This window comes from Eschrichtius robustus, chromosome 14, assembly GCF_028021215.1.
Source record: "Eschrichtius robustus isolate mEscRob2 chromosome 14, mEscRob2.pri, whole genome shotgun sequence".
NCBI classification, from domain to species: domain Eukaryota; kingdom Metazoa; phylum Chordata; class Mammalia; order Artiodactyla; family Eschrichtiidae; genus Eschrichtius; species Eschrichtius robustus.
Genome location: NC_090837.1, coordinates 38,323,364 through 38,347,785, shown reverse-complemented (window position 1 = coordinate 38,347,785; position 24,422 = coordinate 38,323,364). Strand labels below are relative to the sequence as shown.

Below are 24,422 nucleotides of genomic sequence, written 5' to 3'. Positions count from 1 at the left end.
AGTAGGTTTGGGGACGGGAGTGGGGTAAGGGGCAATATAACACACTCTATTCTAGGCGGTTCCTTTCTTCCAGGTGAAAGGAGAGTGTTAAGTTACTGGTGCCCAAGGAATACTTGAATTGTAATCATTTGATGTCAGAGCCTACCTTATGATTCATCTGTTTTGTTGAACTGTAGCTCTGCTGTGTATCCATAGAGTCTCTGATCCTTGGGAGAGGTATATATAATTCTAGCCTCTTGAGCTGAAATTTATAATACATTTTCAGATATACTTAGTGTCATATGAACAGGTTAAATGTAGTTGAAGTATCTGCTAGTCTAGTATTTCTGAAATGCTTCTTTTATTGTTTAAATTAAAAAGAAACTTAGTTATTTGGCTGCATTGGCTCTTAGTTGCAGCACACGGGATCTTCGTTGCGGCATGCGGGATCTTTCGTTGTGGCGTGTGGGCTCTTTGCAGCGTGCGGCCTTCTCTCTAGTTGTGGCATGCGGGCCCTAGAGTGTGTGGGCTCAGTAGTTGCAGCACTCAGGCTCTCTAGTTGTGGCACACAGGCTGCAGAGCACACGGGCTCAGTAATTGCAGCATGTGGGCTCTCTAGTTTGGTGCGTGGGGCTCCAGAGCACACGGGCTCAGTAGTTGCGGCACATGGGCTCTCTAGTTGTGCGTGGGCTCTAGAGCACGCAGGCTTAGTTGCTCCGCGGCATATGGGATGTTAGTTCCCTGACCAGGGGTCGAACCCGTGTCCCGTGTATTGGGAGGTGGATTCTTAACCACTGGACCACCAGGGAAGTCCCTGTTGTTTAAATTTTTTGGTAACTCCTCTGAGGTCAGTTTCATGGGTTAAAATGTTTAATGGAAAAGTTAAAAATTTTTTTATCTTAAAGTTAGGACCAGATTGAAAATAAACACTGATATCTTCAAATGCATAGATTTCCATGTGAATTTTACAGTTCTTATTTTCAACTTTATTTGAATATGAAAGCAATACTTTAAAAAGTGTGATAAATATTTTAAATAACTACCTTTATAAGTCTGTTTGCACTTTTTCTTTTTGGTTTGTATATAGGATGTTAAATTTCCTCTTATGTTGGATGTGTACGAACTATGTACACCAGAACTTCAAGAGAAAATGATTTCTTTTCGATCAAAATTCAAGGATCTGGAAGATAAAAAAGTAAATCAGCAGCCAAAGACAGTAGGTTCTTATTGGTCATTTTCTAATCTTAATATGTTTATCTTTAATCCGTGTCCAGTATTCATTTTATATTGTTAACCTATTAGTAAAAATGGATGAACCTGTGTTTAGCATATATACAAATCTTGCAGGTATTGGTGCAAGCCCTTAAAGTTTTAGGTGTGTTTAGCATAAGAAAAAGAACTCTAGCTATGCTAAATGGGTCCTTTATGGTAGAATAAACTTAATATTTTCTTTTCCCATAAAAATCTGCAGCTTATATTCCTTTTATATCAATATTTATTTCCTCAAATTTTTATTTTATTTCCGTAAAATCTTGCCTTGTAAAATTCAGAGTATTTTATTATTTTCCTTGTAAGGCATCTCTAGTTTTTAAAATGGAATTAGTGTTATCGAATATTGCTTCATTATGCCCACTGTGACAACTTAAGTCATATCTTTTAACAAGCACCTATAACTGGTAAAATTATAACCTTAGCAACTTTATATTTAATAAATTGTATATTTTAAATTCAGAGAAGGGACAGCTGAATTATATGTTGGATTGTTTTCTTCAAAAGGAAAAAGGTACTTCCTGGTAACTAGGAATATTTCCAGTGTGATATTATATACCAAATTTTAAAATTAAATTCTTCTGCAGGTTACTGTGTTTGTGTGTTAAAAGCAATTTTTAAAAAATTAAACTTTATTTTGAGATAATTGTAGAATCACATGCAGTTACAAGAAATAATAGAGTTCCTGAGTACCTTTTACCCAGTTTCTCCTAGTGGTAACATCTTGCAAAGCTGTAATACAATATCACAACCAGGATACTGACTTTGATGTAGTCTAGATGCAGTACATTTCCCCTACCACAACGATCCTTCATGCTGCCCCTTTGTAGCCAAATCCTCTTTCCTTTCCCCCTACCCCCTTCTTTTTTTTTTTTGATAAATTAATTAATTTATTTTTGGCTGTGTTGGGTCTTTGTTGCTGGTGCAGGCTTTCTTTGGTCACGTGCGGTGACTGGGGGCTGCTCTTTGTGTGATGCGCGGGCTTCTCTTTGTGTTGGCTTTTCTTGTTGCGGAGCACGGGCTCTAGGCGTGCAGGCTTCAGCAGTTGTGGCTCACAGGCTCAGTAGTTGCAGCGTGCAGGCTTCAGTAGTTGTGGCTTGCGGGCTCCAGAGTGCAGGCTCAGTAGTTGTGGCGCACGGGCCTATTTGCTCCGCAGCATGTGGGATCTTCCCAGACAGGGCTCAAATCCATGTCCCCTACATTGGCAGGCAGATTCTTAACCACTGCACCACCAGGGAAGTCCATTTCTTGTACTTTGGTTAAATTTATTTGTAACTATTTTATTCTTTTTGATGTTTTTGTAAATGGCATAGTTTTTAAAATTTCATTTTTGCATTCATTGCAGTTGATTTTTGTATATTGATCTTATAACATCTACTCTCCTGAATTGGTTTATTAGATGGTTTTTTCTCTTATTTTTTTTGAAAGAGGTTGTGTAGAATTGGTGTTAGTTCTCTTTTAAACGTTTGGTAGAATTGTCTTGGTCAGACAGTCTTGGCCTGCAGAGTTCTTTTTCAGGAGTTTTTAAATTAAAAATTGAACTTTATAGTTATGGGCTATTCAAATTTATTTCATATTGGGTTTGTTTTGGTAGTTTGTGGTTTTGTGGAATTGATCCATTTCATCTAGCTTGTCAATTTTATGTGTGCAGAGTTGTTCCTAGGATGATGATGATTCTGATGTTTGCAGGGTGTGTAGCGATATCTGTCCCCTGTTTCATTCCTGATATTGTTAATTTGTGTCTTTTTTTTTTTTCCTCTTTGTCAGTCTTGCTAGAGGATTGTCAATTTTATTGCTCTTTTCAGAGAACTAGCATTTCGTTTCATTGATTTTTCTCTCTTTTTCTGCATCTCGTTTTATTGATTTTTACTTTTATTATTTCCTGTTTTCTGCTTGCTTTGGGTTTATTTTCCTTCTCTTTTTCTAGGTCCTTATGGTGTGGGAACTTAGATCTTTTATTTCAGACTTCCTGTTTTCTGATGTGTGCATTTAGTGTTGTAAATTTCCTCTTAGCAGTGCTTTCAGATTGTGTCCTATGAATTGTATTGCATTTCCATTTTCATTATGTTTCTCGTATTTTTAAAAAATTTGAGACTTCTCTTTGACCTTGGATCATTTAGAAGTGTCTTGTTTAATTTACAAGTGTTTGGAAAATTTCCTGTTATCTTTTTGTTACTGATTCTAGTTTGAGTCGATTGTGGTGAGAAAACACACTCGTGTGATTTAAATTCCTTTAAATTTGTTGAGGTTTGCTTTATGGCTCAGGATGTGATCTATCTTGGTAAATGTTCCATGGGCACTTGAAAAGAATGTGTATTTTACTGTTGTTGAGTGGAGTATTATGTGATGTTGATTAGATCCAGTTGGTTGATGGTGTTGCATTTTCCTGTAACCTTGCTGTTTTTCAGTCTAGTTGTTCTAACAGTTGTTGAAAGAGGAGTGGTGAAGTCTTCAACTAAAATTGTGGATTTGTATGTTTCTCCATTCATTCAGTTCTGTTAGCTTTTTGCTTTTCATGTTTTGTAACTGTTAATTGGTGCATACACATTTAGGATTGCTCTGTCTTCTTGGTGGAGTGATTCTTTGATTATTATGCAGTGTCCCTCTCGGTTCGTGGTCATTTTCTTTGTCCTGTAGTCTACTTTATCTGATATTCATATTGCCACTGCTGCTTTCTTTTTGTTAATGTTTGCATGATACATCTTTTTCCATTCTTTTACTTTAAATTTGCCCATGCTATATTTGAAGGTAGTTTCTTATAGACAGCATATAGTTGGGTCATGTTTTTTAATCCTATGCTAACCTCTGTCTTTTTATTGGTACATTTAGACCATTTACATTTCATGTAATTCTTAATATGTTAGTGTTTAAATCTATTTTATATTTTGCTGTTTGTTCTGATTTTTGTTTCTGTTTTCCCTTCTTGTAGGTTACATGAACATTTTTTAGAATTCTAGGTTATGTATAATTTTTTTTTGAAGAATTGATTTTTTAAAAAATTTATTTTATTTTATTTTTGGCTGCATTGGGTCTTTGTTGCTGCACACAGGCTCCCCCTAGTTGCGGCAAGCAGGGGCCTCTCCTCGCTATGGTGCGTGGGCGTCTCACTGCGGTGGCCTCTCTTGTCGTGGAGCATGGGCTCTACGGCTTGCGTGCTTCAGTAGTTGTGGTGCACGGGCTCAGCAGTTGTGGCTCGTGGGCTCTAGAGCGTAGGCTCAGTAGTTGTGGCACATGGGCTTAGTTGCTTCACATCATGTGGGATCCTCGCGGACCAGGGCTCGAAACTGTGTCCCCTGCATTGGCAGGCGGATTCCCAACCATTGCACCACCAGGGAAGCCCATGTGTAATGTTTTTTAATGTGTTTCTTTGTATAGCCTTTTTTGGGTTGCTCTAGGTGTTAAAAATATATAAAGAAATGGTTGACCTAATTGCCTTTGTTGTAAGATCCTTTGGCTTCTTGTCACTTTAGCTATCTTTTAAACTGCTTGCGTTGTCTTCATTATCATTATAGTCTTCAAGAACTTAGTGTCCGTATGCCTAAATAAATTTTTTTTTTAAATTTTTATTTTATTTATTTATTTTTGGATGTGTTGGGTCTTTGTTGCTGTGCACAGGCTTTCTCTAGTTGTGGCGAGTGGGGGCTACTCTTCATTGCAGTGGCTTCTCTTGTTGTGGAGCATGGGCTCTAGGCGCGTGGGCTTCAGTAGTTGTGGCTTGCGGACTCTAGAGCGCAGGCTCAGTAGTTGTGGCTCACGGGCTTAGTTGCTCCGCGGCATGTGGGATCTTCCTGGACCAGGGCTCGAACCCGTGTCCCCTGCATCGGCAGGCAGATTGTTAACCACTGCGTGACCAGGGAAGCCCCTGCTTAGTTGTTTTTATATTACACACTGAAATGGGTTGAGGCAAGGGAGTTCCCATTGAAGATCCTTGTCTAAAGTTGTAAATCATGCCTCTTTTAATTTAGGTAAATATTTGCTGAATTAAATGTTTCAGTTCATTTGGGCTGAAGTGGCAGGTGGCCGTGGCTTAGTAGATATAATATTAATTGCAGTAATTCGACTTTTTTTTTTGAGGCAGGTTTTCTTTTGTTTTGTCTTTACCTATATGGTTTGATAGCGTTCTGGAAAAGTTGCAGAATTGGGTTTTCTTTTTCTACCCTAGAGCAGTGTTTATCTGTACTCTGTATTTATTCACTGGTGTGCTCTAGGTTTAGTGGTTTGAAGTTGGTTCTGTAATCAGGATCTCCTACTATACATATGAGACTGTTAAAGAGTAGGACTTTTGGGTTTACAGTTTTATGTTAACTGTAGCTGTATCATTTGAGCAATTTGTAAGGCAGATCATATTTTTTCTTTGTCTTGCCTTGGTGATTTGCATTATAGACAGTAAATATTTGTGGAGATGGATACTCATTGAGAATATAAATTTTATTTCCAATATCATGAAAACTTAAAATTTTTTTCTCCTCAGAGTGACAAAAAGAGTAGTCCCCCAAAAGAAGTTAAGTATGAACCCTTTTCTTTTGCTGATGGTAAGTGAAATCTTCATTTCAGTTGAGTTTTACTGTGTGTAGGGTTTTTTTTTTTTTAAGGTAAAATTACTCTTTCCACATATCTGTTTTTTTCAGATACTGTGCTTTAAAAAAAAGTTGTTTCTTATAATTTACCTTAGTATGACATAGTAAAAAAATCACTTTTTTAGTGAATATATGTTCTATGAATGATAGCATACTTCTTAAAACATCTTTCATGAACCTTTAATTGGACAGTGGTATCTTATTGGATTTTAACAAAGTACTTCTCTAGGGTAAACTTGAGTTGTTCTTGCTTGTTACTTAGCTTGAGAAAGCACATATCTGTTCATTTCTAATATTATTGGGTTTACATCTTTCTTTAGACATTGGCTCCAATAATTGTGGATACTATGACTTACAAGCAGTGCTAACACATCAGGGAAGATCTAGCTCTTCAGGTCATTACGTATCATGGGTGAAAAGGAAACAAGGTAAAGATTCTGTTTTTTTAAATTGTTCCATACTATTTTGGTAAGTTGTTTAGATTTTTAGCACATTTGTCCTCAAACTTTTTGATCTCAGAACTCCTTTTGCATTCTTAAATTATTGAGGATCCCAAAGAGCTTCTGTTTATGAGGATTATCTCAATATTTACTATAATAGAAATTAAAACTGAGAAGTCATTTAAAACTGAGAGGAATGAAGTCATTACATATTAACATAAATAACATTTTCAAAATAAAAATTACAATCTTTTCCAAAACAAAGGCAAAAAATGATACTGATTTACATTTTTCTAAGTCTGTTTTGTTAGGCTTAATAGGAGACAGCTAGATTCTCCCGTTTCTGCCTTCAGTCTGCTGCTTTATCACACATTGTGTAACCTCTGGAGAATTCCAAAGCACACTTCACAGAATGAGGCGGAAAAGGGAAATAATGCTTTAGGAGTGTTATGAAAATTGTTGTAACCTTCATGGAACCCCTGAAAAGATCTTGAACCTGAGTAGTCCCTGGACCACACTTTGAGAACTGTTGGTATGGCAGATGGACTACTACTGTACATAAAATTACTCAGTACCTTTTTTGCAATGGAACTCTGAAAAAATCATATATGAGATTAATTTCATTCTTCTCTTTTGCACTTCAGATGAATGGATTAAGTTTGATGATGATAAGGTCAGCATCGTGACACCAGAGGATATCTTGAGGCTTTCTGGTGGTGGAGACTGGCATATAGCTTATGTTCTACTCTATGGGCCTCGCAGAATTGAAATAATGGAAGAGGAAAGTGAACAGTAATCTTCATTTTAGCTATTTATGCTTAGGTGTGAAATAAATGTTGTTTGTTGATCATTTCTATAACCCAGAGCTTTAAAGGAAGATTTTTAGGTGGTTTTACATGTTTCCCCTCATGTGGAACAAAAGAGGGCAGAAGCAGACCACTCTGTGTTATCGACCTAAAAAATAACAGAAAAGAGAAAATTGCCTTTGGACTGTGCTGCCCTATATAAAGGTGACAGGAAGACATTTTTAAAAAGCTTATTTCTTGGGTTAATTTTTAAAAATTATGAGTTGAAATGCCTTTCAACGATTACCTTCTGTGATACTTTTTCTTCCTGTCTTTTTCAGCCCAAGATTCAGCAATCAGATGTTTATTGCACACCTATTACTCTATTATTTGTTGTTTTTGCATGGTTCAAACCACCAGTGATTCAGTAGCTGCCCATCCTTTGCATTATCTAACAAAAATTTTGCCAGGACGGTGGAAAGGAAGTTAAGTGTTGATCTCATTGTGTAACTCAGTGCTGCTGTCCCCATCCCATGGAAACATGGGTACAATCAAGTATTTGTCCAGCCTGACTGTTGCTGGCTTTTCATGACTTTAAAATAAATTGTGATCAATAATAGTACATTTGATTATACATTTATTACTGTGTCTCTGATGTACTAGGTTTGTACATTTAACTTTGCAATGGTTTTGTAGTAATCAACCTTAAAAATAATGTTGACAAGCTCCGGTTGCTTATTTTTAGAAAATTAGGATAATTTAATAAAAAAAAAACAAAAACAAAGAGGGACTAACAGCGTTTGACCTCAAGTCTTTTGTCTGTTGAGTGTTGGAGCTTGGCTGAAGTTCAGATATGTTTACTACTATTACAGTTTCTGCAGGTGGTTAGTTTAACTATGCTCTTAAGCATCCATTTAGAAATACTGTCGTCTTTGCCTGCTAGCATAATATTCTGTTTAAAAAGAAATAGAGTTGTAAAAGTAATGGAGTTCTTTGGATGCTGAACGCAACCATGTTATCAGATCTGTTCCTTGGCTCAGTTGGATGTTTATTTCTACTCCCGTGTCAACCCCCAAATTCTTAATGCCTATCAAAATTTAATACCAACGATTTTTAAAGTGATGGTAGAAATACCAAAGTATGAGATATTTCAATATATATGGTATGTTTCTTCCATTTTAATACACTCTAGTCAATTCATTTTTGTTTTAGGAGCCTTGCTTGGTTGCGAAAGGATAGAACATCAGCTAACTTGTCTGATTTCCTTTGAGTTAGATATTTATAATAAAGTTTTGGGGATTATCGTGAAATCTCATCTTTGCTTATGCTGTTTTAATGCTCTGCAGAGCATAGTAGCGATACCTATTAGATTCTTAGAGAATAATGGCCATTTCCTCTCAAGTTTGAACAATGTAATATAATCTAAGAACACTAGGGGATAAAATAAGCATTTCAGGAAAATTTATTTGTAAATAGCTTCTTCAGCTAAGCTTTAATAATTGGCAATCAGTACTCCTTTTGCTTTGGAGGGGGTGCAGAATAGAATAGGGAGGATGAGACCATAAGAATTGTAATGATTCTTTTATATATTGGTGTGATGCTTGTAAATTTGTGAAGTTTTTTTATTCACTATCTTATTTTGTTCTGAACAATTTTGAGGACACCAATTTAGGAATTACAATTCAGATTTTACGATTTGGAGGATGCTGTAGCTACTAGATCAGGTAGGGTTAGAACAAAGTATAGTATATAAGCCTTGTATGGAATTAGCATTTTAAATTATAATTCCTTGTCATTACAAAACACTTCATTTTATTTGATCCAAAAAAGCATTATAAAGTATAAGAAATTGGACTTACACTAGTGTTGTTTTAAACTATTAAGGCTATTTTAGAATTCAACCTTTCATATAAGATCTTTGAAAAGAGAGAATAAGCAAGAAAATGTCTTGATTGGTTCCTGAGCGTGCCTTAGGTGCTGTGCCCCTCGCACTGAGGCCCTTTTGGTATTAGAGCTGTGCTGGATCACTGTTGGACTAGAGAGTGAGGTGAAGCCCCAGCAAGAATATTTTTAGGATTCAGACGATGACCTTAGCACCCCAAAGGGTAATGGAAACTGTCTCCAGCCATGACTACATAGTGCTTTGCTGTTTGTAGGATGCTTTCACATACATCTCATTTGAACTTCACAACAATCCCTGAGGTGTGTATCCCTATTTTAATGACTTGAGAGCTTAAAATAAGTTCTGTAAGGCTAAAAGAACTACGTTTTAGACTTCACCCCATTTCTTTTAAAGTTGGGGGTTGGAGAATATTTTCTGCCATGGGCCAGGTATTTTAAAAATATGTTTTAAGCTTTGCAGGCCATAAGTCTTTGTTGCAACTATGTAACTTTGCTGTTGTAGCATGAAAGGAGCCATAGACAGTACTTAAAAGAACCAGCATGGCTGTGTACCATTAAAATTTTACTTATAAAAAGAGGTGACAAACAGGCCATTGTTTGCTGATCCTCTGCTTTAAAGCATAGATGAGACTAGAGCAGTCATATGGTTTCAGAAAGTATTACTGTGGGATGTTCAGGATAGCAAGTTAAATTCTGTAACTACTAATGGAATGCAGGAAACCAGTTTGGCATAGTGTATCTTAGGAAACACCATGCCCCTAAATATTGCTTACTGACTTTATTATAAATGTTTAATTAACAAAAATATTATGTGACCTTGAGGTCACTTTACTTTGGCCATTTCCCCAACCTACCCCCTTGTCCCCCCAGACCCTGAGGTCAGTCATCAAGAGCCACCATGCATTCTGTTGTTCTTGGAGCACCAGCCAACTGTACAACTGTTATAAAAATGTTTATTGTTTACCAAAACCAGTGGACCTCTTATCAAATGCTGCTTGGTAACAAAAGCTTATCACAGTTTTAATAATAAAAAAAAAAAAGCTAACTATTTGTCTCATTGTCATTAGTTAGACTTTCTGCAAGGTCACTTAACCCAGACTTGTTGAGTGCATTGATCAGGTTCTCGGGTGTCGCGTGCACTCCCTCCTGATCCTGCCAGGCGACTAGCAGCTGCTTAGCTCTCATCTTCATGTCTTCACTGTCACACTCAATCTGTCTAATTTCTGAGTCTTTCATTTCCAAGTAGGGGGCCAGAATCTTCCATTGTTCACCCAGTTTGTTGGCAAATACCTCTATTTGGTCCCCTGTTACAGGTTTGTCTCGCCGAACATCAGGACCTAGAAAACACAGGAAACATAAATTATGAACAAGGTACGAGGATGTATACGATTCAAAATATAAAATGGAGTATGGGGCCACTGAGATATTAGTCACCTTTAATAAGCTTTATTTTAAAAGTAAAACAGTTCCTTTTTATACTTTCTGCGGGTTGAATTACCATTCTTATGATCATTAGGGACTCAATCAAAGCTAAAGCTGTTACCTCTATTATAATCAGGAAGGCTTCTGAAACCAGCGGCCCCCAATCTAAACCCCAAGAATTAACAGAGGTATGAGTTGCCTTCAAATGTATGTAAGTACTTTTCTTCCCAACACTTCCAAATTTTACTGTATAAAAGGTACTATTTTAAAAGTTATTATCAAGCAATGTTTTAGATTCCTCACTATAAGAAACAGCTGGGAAAAATGGTAGAAGTTGAGAAGTAGATCAAATAACGTACCTCTCAACAAAGAACCCCAATCTTTTCCAATTTTGTAAAATAGCCAAGAAAATTCAATTCTTACTTTCATTTTCCTTCAGTAAAGCATCATTATCTTCCTCATCTTCATCCTCACCTGTTTTTATTTCTTCAGAAGGAGGCTAAAATGAGTAAAAGAATGTTTTAAAAGAATGCCAACTTCTAAAATCAGATAACTGGGGATACTTTCTGTTTAGGTATGAGATTCTAATTACGGGGCCCAGAACTTTACCCTTGAGAGTGTTAAATGTGAATGTCAGGTAAGGATCACAGTGGGAAAATGTTAACCTGGAGAAGGAGGGGCGGGGAAGACTGAAGGTTGGAAAGACTCTTACTCCAACCTGGGAAGAAGGGAGCCAGTAAGAAGTATGGTAAGATGACTTGCAAGTACTCAGCATATGGTAACAACGGTGTAGGGGAGACTCGGGGAGCAACCATGTCCTTAACATTTTTTTTTGAGTAATTTAATTCAGATTTATGCATACAGTATAGTTATTACCATATTGTACTGGAAAAGAGAAAAGAGTAGAAAGATAGGCCAAGCTGCCTACCACTACCCCATGGGCCCTACCTTTGATAAAATATAATGCATTGGCAAACAAAAAAGTTTAATCAAAGTATAATAATTAAGTTAATTTTTTATACAGTATATAAAGTTACTTTATCAATTTATGTACTTCCTATAAATGTATACTCAAATGCATTTTTTTCCTCATTCTAAAACAAGGGGGTTTATGGATTTTTTTTTTTTCCACATGATAAAGGCTAAATTCAGCTCTTAGCTCAAACAGCAATAGCAGTTTAAAAAAAGAAGGTAACGCAAACTAAGGGACGTAAAAATTGATCTGTGTTACTTACTGGTAATTCCTTGGCTAGCTTTATTACCATGTTTTCGAGATATTCTGGCAAACTTTTAAACTGCTGGTTGGTTGGCTGAAAGAAGTGAGGGCTTCTCCGTGCTAACAGTCTCAGGGCTCTCCAACCATAATTAGAATTGTTCACAGCCCTATAAAAAGAGATGTCAGTCTTGTAATTTATACTTATTTATTTCTATATTCCCTTCTAGTTAATGTAGTTCACCAGGCAAAATTCTATACTCCCAGGTCAGTAGCTGAAGGCACCATTCTTCTCATTCTGATCATAGCCCTAAAGAACCTCTCAGTATGCCGTTCACTTATAAATGGAAACCAACAGAATCCAAAGAGGCAGGTTCATATGCAGCAGTTTTTAAATTTAAAAAGTTTACATACATTTTAAGTTAAAAGTCAATTAGTATGTGTCCAGGACTGGCCAGATGCTATGTGCGCAGGACAAATCATCCCCCTGGTCATTTAGAAAAATACTCATGGTTCACTATGTTCAGTTGACTTGATATCCAAACTGGCAATGCCATCTGCAGGTGTGAGTTTCAGAATATTTTATAAACCCAACAGTTTTCATCATGTTAATTAATCTGTTTTTTAAAAATTTATGTAACATCTAAACTTTAATTTGCTGAATATCAACCTCAGTGAATAAAAATTACTCCAAAACTAAAAGGGACACATCCAGTAGCCAACACCATAAGCAGTGATACCAAGAACAGAATCCACGAACTGTTCCTTAATAATAGGTGGTACACAGTAAGGTAAGAAAAACCTGAGAAACTCTATAAAGATAATGTTTTGGAAACAGGCAAGCTACAGAGAATCCAGAGCACAGATTTGTTGCACTTAAGAGTTTTTGTAAGTGACTTGGAAGTCCCCACAAGTTCTTAGAGTAGCAATCTAGTTTATTAGTCACTGCTCATAAATGAGCCTCATTACCTCTGAGACAGTCTTGGCACCTGAAAAACTACCGCTAGGCAGTGCATGGTTCAACGTGAACCATCTTATTTAACGCTCAGAATAACCCTGTGAAATGGGTACTATTACTATTTAACAGATAACGGAACAAAGCAAAGAAGGGTTTAAATTAGCCCTTAGAAGCCTAGCCAGTAAGTGGTAGAGTCCCAGGACTGACCTAGGCAGGCTGATGAGAGCGCCCTTGCCCTCGGATCACGATGCTGTAATGCCTATTTAAAACCATGGGCCTGTGTGGTGTCACCTGGAAGATACAGCTAAGACTAAATCCTGAAGTTACTACAAAATTTGAGTTAGATGGAGAGCCAGCAATGGAGACTGAGATGGTGAGGCAAAGGGAAAAACAGGAGGAGAGTGCAGTTAGATGGGTGTCAAGGGAAGAAAACATTATCTAAGCAGGGAGAGATCAACTGGAGAATGCTGCCGAAAGGTCAAAAAATGATCAGAGCTATTTCAGTGGAGTGATGGGGAGACAGCCCAGCAGGCATGGGCTGACCAGAGAAAAGGAGCTGAGGAAATGAAGGCAGTAATTATCAAACACTGTTGGACATACTGTGATTTGAAGGGGAACAGAGAAAAGTGGTGATAGAGGTGGGCTCAAGGGGGATTTTTCTACTTTTCTGACACAAGCGTGACTCTAAGTCATGCTTGTTAGTCGATGGGAATGGTCATTGAAATCAAGACGTGCAGTAATGTGAAGCTGGCACATAAACTCAGCTAAAAGGAAAAGTACTATGCTCTCAACTGTCTGCCTTGATAAGCATTCTAGTATACATACAATTCTTAAGAGGTATTAGGGAAATTAGTTCATGAGAAACATTACTTACTTGTATTCATTTTCAACCATGTTTTCAGGGTCTGCCTGTTCAATGGCTTCTTCAAAGAATTCCTCCAAAGTTGGCATATATTCCCTGGGCATTAAAAAAATAACTAGTGAGGATCATGTGTGTTCTTAATGCTCATACAATGGTGGCAATAAAGATTCCAGCATTACCCACACTGATTTTTCACTTAGATTACTTAGGAACTCAGATTTTTAAGGAGGTGACTCAAAACTAAAATTCCCAAAGGGGACAATGAAGAGGGCAGTGTGGTACTACACCATTTTATATACTAGTCTATAATGTAACACACACTGCGCTGTATACTGTCACATATGACGGTGCTGCTGGTCACAGAGGGTAGCCAGGGGTTTAAGAGCATTTAAATTTTACCAGCAAGCAGGAAATGTTCATGCCATGTCAACATCCATGGATATTTATTGTTAAAACCAGAATTAAACCAAATCTAATAACCAGACCATATGAATTTAACGTTGAGCTTAGTTTAGATTGTTACCATGGTAGCATGATTGGTTTTTAATTGCACCTTTCTTGCATTTGTATGTAGAAATAAAATTTGATGCAGTCAAGCAAATAAGACCCAAGAATCTTATCAGAAGACATCTTTGACTAAAACGAGAAAAATGGGCTCTCTGAAGACAGCCTATTAAATTTGTAATTTCAGTGACTATATATTTTTTAAACATTTATCATATCTTTAAAAAATTTTTTTATACAATTTTAAAGATTATTTTCCATTTACAGTTATTACAGAATATTGGCTATAGTCCCTGTGTTGTACAAAACGGCTATATTTTCTTATTGCTACAAGAAGTACTTGTTTTTTCTAATTTGCCTGGTCCTTTTTGAGAGTGCCATGTTCCTTTTAGTTGCTTGTGTCTGCTGATTCTTAGTCATGGTAGATTGTTTTCTTAAGTTTGGATGGTGAGTTTATCTTCAGACTTACCTGTAGAATCCTTGTGTGGCTTAGGTTGAAGGTGTGGTCACCCTACCCCGACACAAGCTTTCTATCATCAGCCTGGGACTTTTTAGTTCACCCTCTTAGCTTGGGGGTCGTTCCTTTACACTGCTGGTAGTATAAATATAAACTCTAAGACTGCATGACAGCAGACCTGTGGTTATAATTTCTCAGGGAATACTTTTTTCTTTTCGCCCATATCTCAGGTGGAAATGGACGAGCTCCTTGCTTCCTGTGCCAGTGAGCAAGTCCCTCCTCCTCCCGCCATGCCCTTCTTTTACAGATAGTGTGCACTGAGGGCCTCAGCTTTACTTGGGGGAAACTCAGTTACATATTTGTACAGCCCTTAGGCTTTACTTTCTGTCCTTTTCTGGCCGTTAAAACCCAAGTTCTCTGGTTCCCCAATGTGGGAATCACCTGCACTGCTCCCCAGCTAGAAGCAACCGCGGCATTAGTTCTTACTTTGGTCTTTAGTTCCCCCTTCTTTTGTGAATCTTTATTTCCTGTGATTTCTACGATTATTTTATCAGTACTTCTAGGTGTTTTATGGAAAGCTATATTCTGCTGGGCCAAAGTCAACCACAGTAAACTAAAATTTCTTTTGAGCTCTGCTTATAGCTGACAAAATTCTACTCTAGTTAACATTTGAGAAAAGCAATACTTCACATGAAACATTTTAAACCTGCCTTGTCTCTGATTTACAGGCTTCCATATTATCAGGACAGAGATTCCAAAGCCTTGTTAACTCCTCACTGCAAGATAGACAGACACAAAAATAAATACATTTTTTTATGGACACCGTTCTCGTCTACCTTTAAACTATAAAAATACTTAAATAGTGGATTTTGGGGTGGTGATGAGTTTTAATCATTTTTGGTATTTAGCAAATTTTCTATATGAGCATATATTTAATGATAATGATTTTTTTTCCTTTTTTTTTTATTGGAGTAAAATTGCTTTACAATGTTGTGTTAGTTTCTGCTGTACAATGAAGTGAATCGTATATGTATACCTATATCCCCTCCCTCTTGGCTCTCCCCCCCCCCACCCCATCCCACCCATCTAGGTCGTCACAGCGCTGAGCTGAGCTCCCTTTAATGATAGTGATAACCATTACTTTTTTCTAAAAATATTCAAATGCAGTATAACGCAATGAATAGTTAACTAGAAGGTAAAAGAAATGAAAGGATTATAGTACCGTGCAACAACTAGAAGTAAGCTGGATCAATCTAACAGCAATTGTATTGTCTGTGACATGGAAAAAATGGCAGAACCTAGAGCCATGGATTTTGGAAGCAGGAGACAAAAAATGTAAGTTTTGTCTCGTTGCATGAATCCATGATGGACCCTACAGATTGATAGGGTGTGTTTTGCTTTAGTCATCTGTGTACATACCAAACACACAAAAAACTGGAAAAACACAAAACCTTGGGAGTTCTTATAGTAATATTTTCACAATATAAAAGCCTCTGTGATAACATCCCACCTATGAGACAGGTTAACCTACTTGCCCATCAGAATTTTTTTGTTGGGTCCTTTCCCTAGGAAGTCCTCTGGAGCCGTTCTCTTCCGTACTACTCTTGTCGGCTTGGTATCTGATGTTCTGTGGTGAACAAAACATACTGGAATTTCAAATGTTTAATGTAAAAGAAAATTTAGTTAATTGTTTTCTTCCTAAAAAAGCTTCATATGAAAGCTTCATATTATTACATTCATCAGAGAGAAGACAAAAATGCCACACCAGGGGACAAATTACAAGGAGTGGGTACACAGCATTTTTTTCCCAATAATTAATAACAGATCAGTTTGTTCTGAGAAGTTAATGACAAGAAATTTGAGATAAAAATGTCAAATAGAAGTATATCAAAGTGGTTGTAATTTTTATGGAATACAATTTACATTTTTTATATGAAATACATTTACACATATCTGTACATGATGTAAAATAATCATACCAAACTATTCTGAAAGCCTTTCTCATATTGCTTGAGATGAGTATATATTTACCTTTCTTTCACAAAACTTGGGCAGCCTTCATTTTTCCATGAGTTCCAGTTTTCTTCAGTGTTTAATATATGCTGGGAAAAACAAAGAAATTACATTTCCATAATGAAGACTTTGAAACTCTACTGGGTGCTAAGAAGACTATGTAAATATAGAACACATACCTCTACCATCTTTGAAAATCTTTCTCCATCAGGGGGGTTTTCAGATAGTAGCTGTGATTAGAAAGAATATACTAAGCTTTCAACAACTTTCTGCATCATAGGAGTGGTTTGTAGGCAGAGAACCAAGAAGTGTTTGTGGTCTTGTACCTGAGCTTAACTTTATCCTTATTTTCCTATTTGGGGCTGAAACAAAGAAAATTCTAAATTTTCATTTTGTTCAATCATGGGTTTGTTGCGTGATGAACTTACTTGATAAACTGATTTTGTAGTATCTTCAATCCAGAGTGATTGCTCATCAGTTAAAACATAGTTTGAACTAGGAAACAAAGCAATAAAAGCATGCTTGAGTTACAAGAACGTATGTTCAATTTTAAGGTTTATGGACTGTCTTGAAGAAGCACTGAACAAAGCAATGAACGCTCCCTAAAATAAGGAGTTCAGTGTGGGATGACAGCCTCAGAGAAAATGTTATCACACTTCTCTCCAACATGCACATTCAAATACGTCACACTACGTTCCTTTAAAACGCATTCAAGATACGATGAATAAAACCCCCAAAACACTAGAGAAGGCTGAAGGCAGACCCAAATTGTTAATAGCTGCCATTAATGCAGCTCTCACTATGGACTAGGTGCTCTATAGTTTATAGCCATCCAACGAATACTGATAGACTGCCATGTGCCAGGATCTAAGGACTTTACATACATTATTCATTTAATTCTCAAAACAAGGACATGTGCGTATATTAAACAGACTACAGAGGCTCAAGCCATAAAGCTTGAATTCAAACCCAGGTCTGCCTCCAATTTCTACTATGCTATACCAAACCTCCACAACAGATAGAAGGATAACAAATAACATATTTGAGTGCTTGCTATGTGTTATCTTAAAATTACAAGTCTGAAAGCTGAACTGCAGCTAGTGGGTGATGAAACCAGCAGGTAGAAAGCCACGTTCTTTACAACTAATACAACACTGCTCTGCAAACTTCCGATACCAGCCAGCAACAGGGAGCTCTGCTTCAGTTTGGGTGGGACAAGAGGGACTAGTCCGCCCTACAGGTGGAGGTATTCAGACTGACAGCGGAGGTCCTCATTAGGCTTTCTGAAACCCCAAAGAAACTAGAACTCCTCCGTGCTTCAAAGCTTTACTTTATTTTTTTCAGTTCTAATGTCCTAGATAGTCCCACACCTGGAGAAAGAAGTATTATTGGCTGAGTTTGCAAATCAGGTTTGGAGAAGGTCTGAGTGAGGTGAGGAATGATGGAAATCAGGAGCAAAGACCTCCACCCACCAAGACAACTGAGAACTCCCAGGATGCCGGGTGCTCAGCAAGAAAGACACTGGCAGCAGATATAGTCAATGCCTTTTCTCTAAAACAAATACCTTAGCATCTTGTTAAGCTAACAAAAGCCCCTGATTATCTAATATTGCTGCAAATGAAATGTTTGAGGGAGGTGACCCTTCCACACAAAATGAGCGCGCTACATAAAAATATACATCAGTAAGCAATCATTCTCTTTGCTGCTGTTTATAAACCACTTACTCCCCATATTAACTTACCTTTTAAATTTGACCTGCCCCTTGAGATACTGGAATAAAATGAGATACTGCAACAGGATGTGTCGACGAAAGTTACTGTCGCTCAGTTGTAAATCCATCAGCTACTCGAAAAACAAGCACACACACAAAACACCACATTAAATTCAAGTTCTACCTAAAGGTGCAGGTGATGCTATTACAGAAATGGAAGATTTCAATTCAAAAAACACGTGCTGAGAACTCACTGCATGTGAGGTGTTACTGCACAAGCCCCAGGATAGAGTAGCAAAGCTTCATTTAGCTTTCTTAACCATTTTATGCCATGAGGTATTTATGTTGGTGGATAGCAATGTTATATCTGTGGTCCTGAGGTCAGGATAAAAGCAGAAATATAAAAAAGTAAAGTATGGCTGTCACTTTCCCACATATAAAGAAATAATGGCTAAAGAAGAGGTCCCTGTGGATAAACAATACAATACTGAGGGATGTCGCTCTTTTCTGTAGTCCTAGGAAGTGCCTGCAACTGGCTACATTCACTGTTTCCAATCCTCCCCTCAACCCGCCTCAACCAGTGGTGTTCTGGGTCACCAATCCACGGGAAGTGTTTTGCCAAGACCACCGATGACTCATCTGTTGTTAAATCCAGTGAGCACTCTTCATAGTCCTCATCCTACTCGATATGCTTGGCTTCCATGGGGTCATATTTTTCTAGTTCTCCTCCAATCTCACTGGCTACTCTTCTATCTTCTTCTTCTCTCCTTCTCTTCTCCTTCTCCCTCAAATGCTGATTTTCTTCAGGATTTGGTTTGATGCTTTCTTCTCTTTCCAATCTACACTCTCCTCTTTAATTACCACGTATAAGCTGATAACCAAACTATATACCAAATCTATACTCTCAACCTAGATCTCGCTCCTAATCTCCAGATCTGTGTGCTCAAGAAGCTACTACATTATCTCTATTTGAATGTCCCACTGACACTTGATCAGATTTCCTGTCCAAAATAAAACACACCAATCTCCTCAACAAAGCCTGCTTTTCTCCGGTGTTGGCTAATTCACCGAGAGGCTCCACCATCCATCCATTTGCCTAAACTACTCCAGGAACACTTCCTGGAAAAAGCAGCAACCGTGAGCCACAGGAGCGAACCTAAAGTTGGAGCGAATAGAAGAAAGAAACAGGAGGTACAAAGACTGAGGCAAGGGCTTCCCTGGTGGCGCAGTGGTTGAGAATCTGCCTGCCAATGCAGGGTACACGGGTTCGAGCCCTGGTCTGGGAAGATCCCACATGCCACGGAGCAACTAGGCCCATGAGCCACAATTACTGAGCCTGCGTGTCTGGAGCCTGTGCTCCGCAACAAGAGAGGCCGCGATAGTGAGAGGCCCGCGCACCGCGATGAAGAGTGGCCCCCGCTTGCCACAACTGGAGAAAGCCCTCGCACAGAAACGGAGACCCAACACAGCCATAAATAAATAAATTTAAAAAAAAAAAAAAAAAAAAAAGACTGAGGCAAGTAAGAAGACTGGCCTGTTTGAAGACCCTGAGGCGTTCAGCTTAGAGTGAAGACAGGAACTCCTGGCTTGAAGAAATAGGTGCTGTTTATGAACTTTTCATCTACCTTGAGCTTTAAGTCCCTTATTCCACATTTATTTTTTATGTTGGGTGATAATTTTTTTTGACAGAAACAATGGATTGAAAACAGAAGTCAACAAGACATTGAATCACAGGTGGGAGGGGACTAGTTTGATCATTTAAACTAACTGCATCACACTATCCTTAAGAAAATGAGGGCCTGACAAGTAAAAATGACCCCTGCAAGGTTACACAGCTAGTTAGTAAGAGGTGGGACTATCAATTGTATTCTTTCTTCGATAATATATATTTTCTAGTCCTGCTTTTCTTCGGTTATTTTTTAAATTACACCATTTACATCATGCATTGGGTCAAATATTTCTTTGTTGTCTTTGTTTTGTGAACAAAGGGCCTTTTATTGTCCTTAGCTTTTACTACACCTCTTAGCTCAGGCCTCAGCCTTCCTGATTATTATTCTAAACCTAAAAAGGCTCAGGCTACTCTTCTTAGTTATCCTTATGTGCCTTTCTGTCAATAAATCGTACATACAAACAATATTCCTTTCTGCACATTTGAAACTTTTCATAATATAAAAATTTAAAAGCAAAACAATGCTCTGGAAAAATTAAACTGAAGTATGAAATCTTCCATTTCTGTTACTTTAACACAAAATGCTTAAAAAATCTTTACTAAAAAACAAAATATTAAGAGCATTCTCATTAATTAAATTCCTACTAATTTGTGATTATTAACACATCAGATCAAAATATCCAATTTTCAAATTGTGGAGTATTTTTTAAAGTTCAAAAAGGTACAGTTAATACAACATTCATGTCTCACGATCCAGTTACTTATCAAATCCTAACATTTTTACTTGTTCCACATTTCTTAAAGAAATAGAATATTATCAAAACTGTTGAAGCCCCTCTATAAGCTCCCTCCACTATGGAAAGCACTACCATGTATTCGGTGTTGCTGATTCTAATGCATATTTTACACTATTATACATATAGAGGCATCTAAATATCAAGGTATTTTGCATGTTTTCAAACTCTACACACATTATTCTGCAATAAGCCCTCTCTCATATATTATGTTTGACATTTACACAACTTGATACGTGTAGCTCTAGTTTAGGGGTTGGCAAATTTCTGTTAAGGGTCAGTAAATTATTTTAGGCTTTGTGGTCATACAGTCCTCGTCCCGACTACTTATCTCTGCTGTTGCCATGCAGAAGCAGCCACAGACGACACGTAAAGGAGTGAGCATGGCTGTGAGCCAATAAACTCATTTACAGAAATGGTAAGTAATTTGCCAACCCCCATCCTAAGTCATCCATTTTCAGTGCTTTATAGAACGCGAGGGTATAAATTTACCACCCACCCAGTCTCCTGCTTATGAACATTTAGGTCGTTTCCAAACTTTCACTTGCAAACACCTAAGTTACAATGAGTTATATATTTCCTTGTGCATATGTGTGATTCTCTAGGGCCCACATCTTAGAAGTTTTAACTTCGCTCTTTATTATAAAATTACTCTGCAAAGTGGCTGTATCAATTTATACTTCAACCAGCGGTGTGTTAAAGTTCTCCTTTCCCCACACTTTTGCCAATACATTTCATTTATTGTTAGGATAGTTAAGTTTGGTCAATTTGACAAATGTGAAGTGATTATCTCATTTTAATTTCTTTGGCTACTAGTGACAATTTAGCATCTTTTATAAGCTCATTAGCTATTCAGGTTTCTACATCTGTAAATTACCTGTTCATACCATCTTTCCAGTTTTCCATTTGGTTGTCTTTTTGTCAACGGTATATTCAAAATACTAATCTTCCTCAGTTCTGGAGATGGTGAATATCTTTCTCCTACTTTGTGGCTTGTCTTTTCACTTTGTCTAGTCCTAGTTCTTTTTTCTTCTTTATACCTGTACTAATACTTACTGTTTTAATTATTAGAGCTTTATAGGTCTTAATATCTATATCTGATAGGGCAACTGTTCCTTCTTAGGAGGAAGAAGTTACTCTTGGCTTAGTTACTCCTGGCTTTTTGCTTTTCCATAAAAACTTTAAGATCAACTATTCAAGTTCCCTCAAAAAGCCTGTTTGGATTTGATTTAAAATACACTGAATTTATGGACACATTTGGGGAGAAGTTGCACTGGGTCTTCCTTTCTATAAATGTAGTCGTATCTCTTTATTTTTATAATTTTCTCCATGAAGATTACTCATAGGTATTAGTTTTCATTGCTGTTGTAAATAACATTTTGGAACCAGTTACTTATAGGAACACTATTGATGTTTCTTTTGTAACTTTGCTGAAGCCTCCTTAATTCAAAGTTTGTTGGTTCTCTTGGATTTTCTCTGTAGACAATTATATTGCCTTCAATTACAGACAGTTCAGTCTTTTCTCTCCAATACATATAACTCTCATTTTTGTTTTCTCTTATTGAAATGTAGGTCCTCCACTACAGCGTTGAACAGAAATATGGTTGGTAGATATCCGTGTCTTGCTCTTGAAATTACTGAGAATACTTTTGAAAGTTTGATCATTACATATGATGCTTGCTATAGGGTTTTTGTCAATCCCCTTAATCAAGTTACAGAAAATTCCCTTCTACTTCTGATTTGGTTTTGTAATGAGTATTAGACTGTATTGAAATAATTTTCTTGGCATCTGAGATGATCATAGTTTTTATTTAAAAACCATTAATCTGTTAATTTCATATTAATCTTTCTGGTATTGAATCATACAATCCTGGGATTATTAAAATATTAATAAATATTAAGTCTATTATTTAGAGACTTAAATAATAAATATTATTATAAATATTATTTAGTCTCTATTTTTTATTTAATTTATTTTATTAAATTTATTTATTTATTTTTTGGCTGCATTGGGTCTTCATTGCTGTGTGTGGGCTTCTCATTTTGGTGGCTTCTGTCTGTCGCGGAGCACAGGCTCTAGGCATGCGGGCTACAGTTGTGGCACACGGGCTCAGTAGTTGTGGCTCGCAGGCTCTAGAGCGCAGGCTCAGCAGTTGTGGCGCACGGGCTTTGTTGCTCCACGGCATGTGGGATCTTCCCGGACCAGGGCTCAAACCCGTGTCCCCTGCACTGACAGGCGGATTCTTAACCACTGCGCCACCAAGGAAGCCCCTAGTCTCTATTTTTTAAAAATAGCTATCAATTTAAAAAATTGATTTGTGAGTTTTTACAATATATTTTTCATCTCTATTCATAAGTGAAATTGATATATATACTTTTTTTCTTGGTCTGTCCTTATTGGGATTTTATTTAAAAGTTACATTAATCTCATATAAGGACCTGGGTTGCTTTTCCTCTATTCCTTGAAGTGCCGATAATATGTACCTAAAAAAATCTGGGCCTGATGTCATTTGAAAGGTGTCACTTTGATTACTATTCCTTTAATAGTTATATGTTTATTCAGGCTTTTAATTTCTTTGTGAATCCATTTTGGTAATTAAGTTTTTCTACAGAATTACTATTAGATTTAAAAATCAGCAGTTAGAAATATAGTCTCTTACACATTTTACTGTCTCTGTATTTCCAATTACTCCTATTTTATTGGTACGTTTTCACTTTTTTCCTTAGTCAGGCCTGTTCTACAAGAACTTCTACAAAAATCCTTTTTATAAAATTTTTCTTTTCAAAGCCTTTGGTTTTCCTGATATGTTCTATAGTTTTCTTTGTTCTATTTCATTAATTTGTGCTATTATTATTACTTACTTCTCTCTCGAGGTTTATTCCGTATCTTTTTTAGCTTCCTGAATTCTCAATTTGTCACTCTTAAATTTTTCATTAATGCATTTAAAGTGGTAATTTTTACCTCTCACTTTGTGACCTACACCCGTGGCATAAAATACTTTGTCCTTCTTCAGAACTAGGCTCCAAATCCAGTCTACACTGGCAGGGTATTTTTTTTAACCCTATCTTTCGTCTTTCCTAAATGGCTGCTTGGCAGCACCAAAGAATTTACTCTTATCTTGCTTGCATAACTATGGATTGACTCACACACAGAAGGGATTCTAAAAATAATAAAGAACGATGAGTATGCTCTAAACTCTCCAGTATGTTCAATGGTATTTATGGAGCTGCCCTGTGTCAGGCCCACAGAGTACAGGAGTGTCACAATAAAGAGGGCAGCTCATGCCTCCCACCTTGCGGACCGTTTCAGGTTGATTTTATGCATGTAAAACTTTAGTAATTGTGTTTACCTTTTCAGGTGAGTGGAAGTACACCCATATGTTAAAACTGACATGAGTGTCAGCAAAAGTCTTCAAACAAACTGCAGTTTGTAAAACCCTAACGATTCATCAATGCCTTCATGCCATAGAACTGGAATTCAGCAGAGAAAGTCAAACATCAAAAGAGAATTCTGAAAAATAAACTAACCCAAGAGTTTGTATATATTTCAACTATAGTGGTTAGACACATTGCCTACAGCTCATATGACAATGAGATCTATAGTAAACAGAAGATTTGGTTTCTCTCCTTATGAAATATTAATGGTAGGCCAACTAAATTTCTGATACTTCCCCAGTGGCCACCCAAGGGCCAACACTGATGTGCTAGATAATGTTGTGTTAGATTACTTCAAAGCCTGAATCAAGTGTTTCAAATATTCTAATCACAGTTGTGAGAAGCCCAACCAGTTAACTCAGATGGATGGTGTCAAGACGTAAAGTCTAACAACTGATTTACATCAAGGTTCATCAGTGGAAAACATTGCTC

The 24,422-nt window shown here is 37.1% G+C and overlaps 2 protein-coding genes across 2 annotated transcripts in view; one reads left to right on the top strand and one right to left on the bottom strand.

The window, feature by feature from the left end:
• The window catches only part of USP14 (ubiquitin specific peptidase 14), a 48,452-nt gene extending 38,455 nt beyond the window's left edge, over nt 1-9,997 (top strand). The window contains exons 13-16 of the mRNA XM_068563564.1: nt 1,067-1,195; nt 5,720-5,780; nt 6,146-6,253; nt 6,910-9,997. Of these exons, the coding sequence (XP_068419665.1) occupies nt 1,067-1,195; nt 5,720-5,780; nt 6,146-6,253; nt 6,910-7,061 (450 nt within the window). The 3' untranslated portion in view covers nt 7,062-9,997. The remainder of the gene's footprint in view (nt 1-1,066; nt 1,196-5,719; nt 5,781-6,145; nt 6,254-6,909) is intronic.
• Nucleotides 9,892-24,422, bottom strand: part of THOC1 (THO complex subunit 1) — a 40,892-nt gene continuing 26,361 nt past the window's right edge. Inside the window, exons 12-21 of the mRNA XM_068563563.1 lie at nt 18,123-18,223; nt 16,810-16,876; nt 16,561-16,611; nt 16,400-16,470; nt 15,900-15,995; nt 15,079-15,144; nt 13,420-13,503; nt 11,610-11,757; nt 10,798-10,873; nt 9,892-10,289 (exon numbers count right to left, since the gene is read on the bottom strand). Coding sequence (XP_068419664.1) covers nt 9,994-10,289; nt 10,798-10,873; nt 11,610-11,757; nt 13,420-13,503; nt 15,079-15,144; nt 15,900-15,995; nt 16,400-16,470; nt 16,561-16,611; nt 16,810-16,876; nt 18,123-18,223 — 1,056 coding nt within the window. The 3' untranslated portion in view covers nt 9,892-9,993. The remainder of the gene's footprint in view (nt 10,290-10,797; nt 10,874-11,609; nt 11,758-13,419; nt 13,504-15,078; nt 15,145-15,899; nt 15,996-16,399; nt 16,471-16,560; nt 16,612-16,809; nt 16,877-18,122; nt 18,224-24,422) is intronic.